The sequence below is a fragment of the Gekko japonicus genome, unplaced genomic scaffold, assembly GCF_001447785.1.
Source record: "Gekko japonicus isolate JY-2015 unplaced genomic scaffold, Gekko_japonicus_V1.1 scaffold1945, whole genome shotgun sequence".
In the NCBI taxonomy this organism is placed as follows: domain Eukaryota; kingdom Metazoa; phylum Chordata; class Lepidosauria; order Squamata; family Gekkonidae; genus Gekko; species Gekko japonicus.
This window is the reverse complement of record NW_015171562.1, coordinates 349,534-359,640: the sequence shown is the minus strand read 5'-3', so window position 1 is coordinate 359,640 and position 10,107 is coordinate 349,534. Positions and strand designations below refer to the sequence as shown.

The window sequence follows — 10,107 nt, the reverse complement described above, 5'->3', positions numbered from 1 at the left end:
CTGTCCTGTGGTTCCGGGAGGAGGGAGGCTGGGCAAGCTCAAATGGCGCAGTTGGCAGGAGCCCAGGGGCTGGTCTCTTGGCCGGAGGGGAGAAGCATCTTCCAGAGGTCGGCATTTGGCTGAGCAGCAGCTCGAGAGAGGAAAGTCGGGCTGCGTGGAGAACGTTTAAGGGGGGGGGGGGGGGGGGGGGAGCTCACAAAGCAAGAAGCAGAACAGTTGTGAGGATCTGGGGAAGAAGAGCTTGTGGAAGCAGAAGGCTGCTTAAGAGCGCCCACTGGCGGCTTGGGCACGGGAGGGGGACCCAACTTGGTCGGGGCTTGGGAACGGGAGGGGGACCCAACTTGCTCTGCGGTGGCAGAGAAAGGCAACCCTGGCTACGTTGCCCAAGGCGGGGCAGTTTGGCACCCTGGCCCCGAGGCAATGATGGGGCCGTGCGTGTGGAATTCAGCCTGCTGCCACAGATTGCGGGCCTTCCTTTCTTCTCCACTTAAATTCTCTCTGGGCCGTCTCGGTGGGAAATGTGGTCTCATGTTCACGGTCTGAATGCTGGCGACACCTGGGCTTTGGGCCCGACTAGAGGCTATCATCATTGGAGCAGCCACCATTGATCCTGTCTGCCGTGTCTGGTTTTGCTTTCAGTTTCGTACATCATGTCGGAGAACTCCAGTGACAGCGATTCTTCCTGTGGCTGGACAGTCATCAATCATGAGGTAGAGCCCTTTCTTCCCTCCGCTGCTGCTCTTCTTCCTGCAGCTTCTTTGTGAACTTCCTGGACCTCCTCGCTGTCCTGGCTGGCTGAAAAGGCCCCAGGCGGCACGGGAGCAGGTAACGGAAGGGGAGGGTGCACGGCCCTGAGGAAGCCGCTCCTCTGCTCTTTGGCGGGGCCTGGAGGCAGGGGGTGGTGTGTCGGCCTGGAAGGAGGACGGAGCAGCCTGTTGTGCATGAGGGTGATCCGGGCCTGCCTGGACCTTTTTAGTCGCCTGATGCTCTGAGGGCTGGCCCCCCCCTGAGGGTGGTAACCGTCTCTGTTTACATTGGTGCGCACGGCCATCTCTTCTGGCAGTAGGCGGCTCCCACTTCCAAATATAAAAATGTACACAGTACAATACAGCCCCCTCCTCTTCCCTAGTCAAGCACCTGTTAACAGCTCTTGCCCACAAAGCAGAAAAAGAGAAGAGATTGGATTTATACCCCATGGCCCTTCACTACCCGAAGGAGTCTCAGAGGGGCTTACAGACTCCTTTCCCTTCCCCTCCCCACAACAGACAGACACCTTGTGAGGTGGGCGGGGCTGAGAGAGCTCTGACAGAGACTGCTCTTTTTCAAGGACAGCTGTGCCAGAGCTACGGCTTGCCCAAGGTCATCCAGCCAGGTGCGAGTGGAGGGGGAATCAAACCCGGTTCTCCCACTGCACCAAACTGGCTTGCAGTGCCTCCTTAACACTCGTAAGGATGCCCCCGTGACACAGGACTGTAGAGAAGAGCTGGGCCGCAAGAACAGCCAGCAGGTGGCATCCATCCCAGAGGCGGCTGCTGGGGCTGCGGAGGCTTCCAGCCCCCAGTCCTCCACTCCTCCTGTGGGCTGGATTGAGCCAGGTGCTGGCCTGGTGTCCAGAGGAGATGCCCTCCTTTTCCTGGCCTGTCCCCCACAGGGCTCCCTTGAGCTGGCCTGCTCTGAAGCAGGGCTCAGTTTCCCGCGAAGGCCACCCACAGCGCCCCCCCTTCCCCCCCTCCCGCACGGAGAGGCTGGCCCTGTTCTTCCTGGGCCTTCTTTTGGAAGCAGGAGGCAGCAGCTGGGAGCTGGGCCAGGAGGCCTCTGCGCCAGCCTTCCCAGGTGTCCGGGCGTGGGGCCTGGGAGTAGCAGCTTTTCATGGGACTGGGGGCACGTGGGTGGGTGGGCGAGGCTGGCCCAGACTGGTAGCAGTTATGCAGCTGCCCACAGGAGTGCCGACACTCTCACGTCTGGACTCTGGCATTTCCCCTTTTCTGCAGGGGAAGAAGAGCAGTGGAGCCTTTCCGGCTCGTTTCCCAGAAATTCAAAGGCCATCTCCGGGGTGTGTGTGTGTGTGTCCTGTTTTGGTGGGCCGGAAGGTGGCGTGGCCCAGGCCCGACCACTCAGCTGAAGTGAGGGCCTCACTTTGCACTCTTTACTCCCGAGAGCATTTATTTTTAGAGCAGAAAAGAGGAAAGGTGATTTGCCACCAGAGGAGTAACACCCCCTGCATCTGGTGTTCAGGCGTAAGTCAGTGTTCTGGACAGGAAGTCACCCCCGACTGGTAACAGATGTGAATATCTAACAGGCAGTCTCTTCCGAGAGCAAGTGAGCCAGTGCTCTCCCACCATACCTGATGCAGGAGCTGTGGCTTAGTGTGAGGAGCGTAGACTCTCGCTCGCCCTTGACTGGCCTGTGGTCTGATTCAGGGGAAGGCAGCTTCAGGTGTGTTCCGCGCTATTCCGTGACCCCAGCACCAGGTGATTGGCAGGGGGCAAGACCAGGGCAGGGACCGGTGCAAAGATGCAGCACAGGATGGGGCACTGTGAGCTTGTGGTGGGCCTTGTTGGTTGCCAGATGCCGGCCGTTCTTTGCCACGCACGGGCTGGGAGTGGCTGAGCTAGAGGCCGCAGGCTCCCCACAGGATTCAAGGCGGTGCTGCCCCTTTCCCCCCAGGGCTCTGATGTGGAGGCCTTGGCCTCTGAAAATGAAGGGCCGAGTGAGCCCGTGGAGCTGGGATCAGAAGAATCGGTGACCCTTGTGCCGGAAGACCAGCCAGAGGAGCCAGTGGGCTTGCAAGGTAAGATCTGGAGAGGGTGGGAGCAGCCCCCCCCCTTCAGAGGGCTTAAGGGGAGAGTTTCCCTGAACCTGAGTGAGGCACCGGGAAGAGCCGCAGACCCCGGAGCCCGCTGCACATCACGGGGCAGAAAGCGCCCCCCAGGTGGTTCAGCCGATAGGAGGCGCTGGGCATGTTGGTGCCCTCCATCACCTTTGAAGGCCTGGACTGCGGTGTGTGTGTGGGTGGGTGGGTGGTATGGAACCCTGCGGGAAGCACCCGGCTACCAGTTTGGGAGGCAGAGGACTTCACTGGGCGCAGGACTAGAATCAGAAGCTTTCTGGAGAAAGGCAACTCTGCGTAGCTGTCGCTCGTGCACTCAGTGCCCAAGAGTTCCTCTCCACAGAAGGCAAGAGGAGATGGTCATCTAGAGAGCACTCACAGTGAAGAGATCTCGCTAGCAGCCCTTCGGAGCGTCTCTCATAGGGGCATGCCATCCTTGGACTTTGACCATTTTGCAGAGGGGCCGGGTTTCTTTATTCCACGGCCTCTGTGTTATGAAATATGAATGGCATGACGAGGCCGGTGCCTTCAGAGGGGAGCCCTGCTGGTCTGCAGGAGAACGCCTGGGTCCAAGTCCGGGAGCACCTTGGGGGGACCCAAGAAGGTTTGGGGGGTATCAGCTGTCCAGAGTCAGAGCTTGTTTCCCAGGGAGCCTGGATTCCCGAAAGCTTATTATCCCACCCCACCCCCCAACTCAAATCCAGCTGCGTAACTGAGCCAGACTCACCTTGAGGTTAGTTTGAGGAAGTTGCTTGCTCTGAAACTGGCAGCCTGTTGCTGGGTGGAGATAGTATCTCAGAATGAAACTGGAAACTTTTAAAGGCCCGAGTGCCGTCATGGAAAAAAAAATCTCCCCAGAGTTTCGCAGGTCAGTTTCTGTGACGCTGCAGAGCTAATGGAAATACTGGCGAGAACAGCTATCGCCATTCCTCTGCTTTAGGTGCGTGTTGGCCGGGCCCTCGATCGTCTGGTTAAATATTGTCGCCTAATCGGTCTAGAGATGGGGGGAGTCAGAGATGGTGCGATCCTGCTCTCTGCTGCCCCCGGTGGCACTCCGTAGGCGGCTGCTTCTCCCTTGTGCCTCCTGGGGCAGGAATGGGGGCCCTTTGCCAGGCAGCATAGTCCGCTGCTCTGCCCGGCTAGAATTTGCCGCCTCTGGAAGTGGCCCTTTCATTAATTTTTAAAAAATGGCTGTTTGTTTGTTTCTGCTTCATTTTAAAACACTTTCAGCCTGTAGGTTGGCCTTGGTTTTTCCAAGATAAAAACCAAAGAGACACATTTCAGTGAACTGGTCAAATCTAAAGGAATATTCCCTAACTTTACTAAATCTTCCAGTGCTTGCATTATTGAATCTGAGTTCTTCTGTCACCATCACAGCTCACCTCTTTGTTTTTATAATTGGCGTGAATGTCTGTTGATGACTGAAGCACATGGCTTTGCTCTGTTAATGGTTTAAAACTACCTGCCCCACCAGGCAGGTCAGTTGACTCAGTTTTGTCTTTATTGCTGAAAAAATGTTCGAAATTGTACACTTTTTGGCACAGTGGATGTGTGGGTTTCTGTTTATGACACACACACACACAAAGTACGTGACATGGGTAAAATTGCATTAGTTTTTTACTCTGTCCACATTCAATCTTTGTCCCCATAGGTGAATTTGGCCAAAATGATGCTTCATCAGTGGTCGATCAAAGTGGGCCCCCCTCAGAGACCCCCCAGCCAGCTGCAGAGGTGAGTCACGCAGAGCTCTGCCCCCTCCCCCCAAGAGCCTGCCTGTCCAGGTTTTCGTTAGAAGACAAAAGTGAGATGTGGCTTTTTCTGAGCCGCGCCGTCGCCCAGTGCCCTCTTCCATGTCATGGCAGTCCTTTCTCATTGCTGCTTAGGGCGAGAGAGAGCAATTGCCCGAGGAAGGTGCTTGCGTGGGGGCGGTCAGTGACGATTCCGATATTGTTACCCTCGAGACGCCTAAGATTGAAGAAATCGGAAGCCCAGAGGAAGTATCCCTGGGGGAGGAGGAGGAGGAGGAAGCCCCCGTCTCAGAAGATTTTAACATGGGCACTTCTTCCAGCAGCCAGTACGCCTTTTGCCGGCCAGAAGCAGGTATGGGGAGTCCTTGCGCCTCTCTGGAAGTCCGGGTTGGTCAGCTGAGGTGATGCAGCAGTTCATGCCCTTTTGTTCCGCGGAGACCGGAGGGGGCAGCTTCGTGGCAAGGACCTCTGCGGCCTCCCCTTCATGTGCACAGCTCGGGTTGGGGCTTTGCCTGAAGGGTGGTGGTGACTGGCAGGCAAACGCATACCAGAATGAATTCCTGCGGCGTACGAGGGGGAGAGCAGAGGGTCCAGATGAGGAAGGCGAGCTCTCTTTCACGGCGGTGGAAGGAGAAACGGAGCTCTATCGCGGCTCAGTTGGCCTTCTCTGCCTGTGGGAAGGAACCTGGGGGCACCTGGAGGGGGTGCCTGTCACCAGGAGTCACGTTCTGGTGTCTGGTCTTGTATGCTGATCAGGAGCCGTCGCCGTGGGCTGACGTCGTGTGCCCCGGTCCGCGCGGACCGGACCTCTCTCTGCTGACGGAGTCCCAGGTTCCTTTCTGGTCTGTGAGCTCCGTGAAGAGCCTTTCTTTCCTGATCACACGGTTCAAAAGGCATCATTCCCTACATCTCTCCTTTGCTAAAATGCACGGACTTTGTTTCCAGTCCCAGCAGTGGCTGGTCTCCCCCAGCCTTCGTTGGGAGTTTGCTGCTCGTGTTGTGCTTGGTCAGGTCCTCCTCCTTGCCCGTGCAGAGCCCTGTGGGGACCTCCCTAGCGGGGGCGGCAGCAGCAGCCCAACCTGAAGCGGGGGGGGGATGCGTGTTCCCTCCCCCTCCCTCGGTATTTCCGACTTCTCTGTTTAAATGAACAGGAAGTTCTGGTAAGGAGAAGAGCCCCCCCCCCCGAAATCCTCAACGGTTGGGGCCGGGGGGGGGCGGGCTGTGTCCAGCGCCTCCCACTTCCCCTGGTCTTCCAGATGCTTTCGTGTGTGCAGCGGCACTTCCCACCTGATCAGGCCTTGAAGTCTCTCCTTTCTGTTCCGCAAGCCCAAGCCACGTGGTTGCAGAAGCTGATGAGGAAGATTCCTGCGTCTGTGAGAGGCTGGGGGGAGCCGCGGCGAGGGCAGAGGGCGGCCGGCCCCTCCCCCTTCCAAGGTGGTGTGTGTGCAGGCGTGAGGGGCTTGTGGCTGGCAGGCTGGCTGGCAGTGTGGCTTGTGGCTGCAGGGAGGCCGCGGGAGCTGGTGGTGGGGTGTGTCAGGCTCAATAGAGTCCACAACGACTCCACTTTCATGGTCATTGTCAGGAATGAAACTCAAAGCCAAACGTGTACAGATATAGACAGTTCAAACAAAAAGGGTTAGCTACAGTTCGCGCTCAGCAAGAATACGAGCAGGAGAAAACCAAGGTGGGAGAGAGCCTTTCAGCCATTTGGTTCACACCAGCCAGATTGGGAACGGCCCCATCAACGGTTCTCACAGTCTCACAAAGGCAGCACAAGCATTCCAGGGTCAAAACGAGATAAAGTGCCCAGGGAGCAAGGCGGGGGGGGGGGGGGGGAGCCGCAAGCTCACAAACTGGGCAGAACCCCAAAGGGAAAAGTGTGTCTCCTGAGTGCACTGCAGTAGGGGCAGGTGGCTCTGTCCTGCCCATCGTGAGCAAAGGTTCGAAGTCGTCCAACTCTCCTCCATGCACCAAGCCCCGAAGGTTCCTCCGCCTCCCCCCCCCCATGTGAGGCTGGTTGGCAGCAATAGGGCTGTTTTGTTTATTTTAACTAAGAAGAAGGGATTGGATTTCTGCCCCGGCCTCCACTACCCAAAGGAGTCTCAGAGGGGCTTACAAACTCCCTTCCCTCCCCCTCCCCACCACAGACACCCTCTGTGAGGTCGGTGGGGCTGAGAGAGCTCTGACAGAAACTGCTCTTTTTCAAGGACAGCTCTGATCAGAACTACGGCCTGCCCAAGGCCATCCAGCCAGGTGCAAGTGGAGGAGGAGCGGGGAATCAAGCCCGGTTCTCCCAGATTAGAGTCCGCGCTCCTAACCACGACACCAAACTGGCTCTCCCTCCTGAGCTATTTGGATTCGCCAAGGGCTCACAGTCAGGTGGCCAGCGCACAGAAGGCACGCAGCGGGAAATGAGCCAGGGGGCATTCAATGCAAACAGGACCACTGGCTCTCCCCAACCTGTTGACACCCCCCCCACACACACACACACACACTCCCGGTGCCCTGGGGCAGAGAAGTGCCCGATGCCCCTTCCCGCAGGCGGGCCGTGGAGGCTCCCTCTGCACCCAAAGGACGGGCAGGCCGGACTGCTGCAGGCAGTCTGAAGAGGGTGGCTGGGGCCAAAAGGGCTTGGAAACTGACACACACCCCCCCCCAAGCGCCTGGAAGCGAGGAAGGGGCCACAACCCTTGGCCCGTCTGTTCCCAAACGGGAGCTTCCCGTGAGTGTGCACCTGGCACCCTGCGAAGGGCCCGGGAGGGGGGGGTCAGCGGAGGAGGAGCCCCTCAGGGCAGGCCAGGGCAGGCCACGGGTGGCCTCTCTTTCCCCCCTCTAGGGAGGAAGGACTAGGTTTCACTCAGAGCAGCCAAGTGGGTGGTTCAGGGCACGGGGTGTGGGGGGTGGAGTGTGTTCAGTTTGGTGTTGAGAGCCAGTTTGGTGTAGTGGTTAAGTGTTCGGACTCTAATCTGGGAGAACCGGGTTTGATTCCCCACTCCTCCTCCACTTGCACCTGCTGATGTGACCTTGGGTCAGTGACAAGCTCTGGCACAGCTGTCCTTGAAAAAGAGCAGTTTGTGTCAGAGTTCTCTCAGCCCCACCCACCTCACAGGGTGTCTGTTGTGGGGAGGGGAAGGGAAAGGAGTTTGTAAGCCGCTCTGAGACTCCAAGTGAAGGGCGGGGTATAAATCCAATCTCTTCTTCTGTGTTTGTGTGTGTGTGTGTGGGGGGCTTCTGGGCTGCGGCCGGCCGCCTCCCGTGCCGCTGCTTGGGGAGAGGCTTCCTTGAGAGCTGAGCAGGGTGGTTGGCATGAAGGCGGCAGGGGAGTTGGGGAGGTCACCGTGGAGGAGTGGCCCGGAAGGGGAGGGGGGGAGCCCCTTGGTGGCCTCATGCTGGAGCGGGCACGGAAAGTGAATGAATGAATTGAATTTATTACAGCGCATAGCCAGCAATATAAAACCATACCTACAAATATTTATCATATAAATAGATTACAATGTCTAAAATATCCAGATGGTGAAACTATTTATGTAAAATTATACAAGCATTTTAAACTCTAAAACCAGAAATACGGTGTAAAAAAGGACAGAATTCTAGTCTTAAAAAAATAAAATAATGAGAATAAAAAGATCAATTAGATTAAAAACGAACAGTCCTAACCGAAGTGGCTGCCTGAACACTGATGAGCTTTTACAACCAAAAGACAAAATTTCGCTATCTGGTGTAGCGCTATATGATCAGAATTTGAAAGCAATTTCTCTATCTTATCCTGAGGCACGGAAAGTGTCTGCGGGCCGTGATGCCAGCCCCACCGGAGAGAGAGGGAGGGGGAGAGAGCCGTGTGGCTCTTCCCTGGCTCCCCTCCCCACGCCGGTGGTCAAGGCAGGAGTATTTCTCTTGAGTTGAAGTCACCCGCTGTTCCCCTTTCTGTCCCATCCGTAGTCGAGTGCGCAGTCTGCCTAGGGCGATTGAGGGGCTGGCGCTGGGTCGCCTGAGCTTTCCCAAGGCCACGTCCCAACCGTGGCTTGTGCTCCGTCTGCCTGTCCGTCCGTCCGTCTGTGTGAAGGCAGGAGAGCCGGGGACCCCGCCAGGCTTGGGAAGGGTTGGGCTCTGGTCTTCCGGCCGCCTCGCCAGCATTCTCAGCGACCCGCCCCCCTCCCCAGTGCTTCCCCCTCCTGCCGGGGTGGGCTTGGTGGCCGGGGGGGAGCCCACTGCCTGCGACTTGATGGTGTCCCTTAAGAGTCGAGCAGCGACGAGACGAGCCACGGCTCTGGCCCCACCCTGCGGCGCCGGCGGGCCAAGAAGAGGCCAGTCTCCAGCTCCGAGTCGGAAGAGGCCCCGCCTGGCGAACAGGAGCCCGAGCCCGTGCCAGAGCCCGCGGGCAAGCACCAGTTCAGCAGCGGCCTCAATCGGTGCATCATCCTCGCTCTGGTCGTCGCGGTCAGCATGGGCTTCGGCCACTTTTATGGTGAGTGCTCCCGCCGGGCTGCTGGGGACTCTGGGGGCTGGCTGGCTGGCTGGCTGCCCGTCCCGGGGCCAGGCTCTGCGGGGCTGGTGGGGTCCCTTGGGAGGAGGCGCCTGCGTCCAGCGCTCGGGACACACTGGGAGAAGCCCGGCTCCGGCCTCCAGTCCCAGGGCTTGAGTTTGGCCACTCCGTTCTTTGGGGCTAGGACAGGGCTCCTGGGGAGGAAGTGGGCCTCGGGGGCTGGGAGGATCCGGGCTGAGATATCCCTGCTTGGCTCTGGAGTCCCCGTTTCTGCCCCCAGCCCGCCTGGCTGGGTAGCTGCCTGACCTCCAGGGAAGGAGAAGCCGCCCGTAGCGGGTGGGGAGTTGTGGGCCTTCGCGGCGGGTGGCTGAGCTGGCAGCTTAGGTCTGCCGTCCACAGCCTCCTGGCTGGAACGCGCTCTGGGCTTGGTTTGGCCACCTCCCCCGGCCCTGTCTTCCTTAGGCAGGGCCCTCAGGGCAGCCTGGGTCTCCCCAGTTAGATATGGCCCCAGGATAGAAGCCCAGGGTAGGATTGGTTCAGGGATGGACATCCGCTCCTGGCAGCCACCAATCCCCCCCCCCCCCCCCAAGCCATGGAGGGAGGGCAGCTTCTTGGGCCCGGGCTCCCAGGCGAGATTTTGGGGGTGGGGCCACGCAGACCCCCTTTGGTGGCTGGAAGAGCAGCCGGCCCCCGCCTGCCCGTCTCTGCTGATGGGCTACGGCCTGGTGGCCTGAGCAGACCGTGGGGGCGGGGTGCTCTGTCCGTGTCGGCACCGCTTGTCCCCGGGTGTAGAGAAGCGTTTGGAGTCGACCGCCGTCTCCTGGCTGGGAGCTGCAAAGCCTCTTACCCGTGTCCCTTGTTCTGTCTTTAGGGCTTCTGGATGGTAAGAGGTCCTGCGTGTTGCTGTGCCTGGCAGTCCCAGCTTCCCAGCAGGAAGGAGGGTCTCTGTCTCCCGGGCCCGTGGTGGGGGATGGGGCAGCCCACCCCTGGCGTTGGGGGCTGGCTGTCTCGCAGTGCTGATGTGCCCTGGTGCACTGGGGCGGGGG

At 58.9% G+C, this 10,107-nt stretch overlaps 1 protein-coding gene across 1 annotated transcript in view; it reads left to right on the top strand.

The window, feature by feature from the left end:
• Positions 1-644: 644 nt before the first annotated feature.
• CCPG1 (cell cycle progression 1) overlaps positions 645-10,107 on the top strand; it is a 14,476-nt gene continuing 5,013 nt past the window's right edge. Inside the window, exons 1-6 of the mRNA XM_015419747.1 lie at positions 645-710; positions 2,668-2,791; positions 4,482-4,561; positions 4,714-4,930; positions 7,662-7,688; positions 8,816-9,043. Of these exons, the coding sequence (XP_015275233.1) occupies positions 651-710; positions 2,668-2,791; positions 4,482-4,561; positions 4,714-4,930; positions 7,662-7,688; positions 8,816-9,043 (736 nt within the window). The 5' untranslated portion in view covers positions 645-650. The remainder of the gene's footprint in view (positions 711-2,667; positions 2,792-4,481; positions 4,562-4,713; positions 4,931-7,661; positions 7,689-8,815; positions 9,044-10,107) is intronic.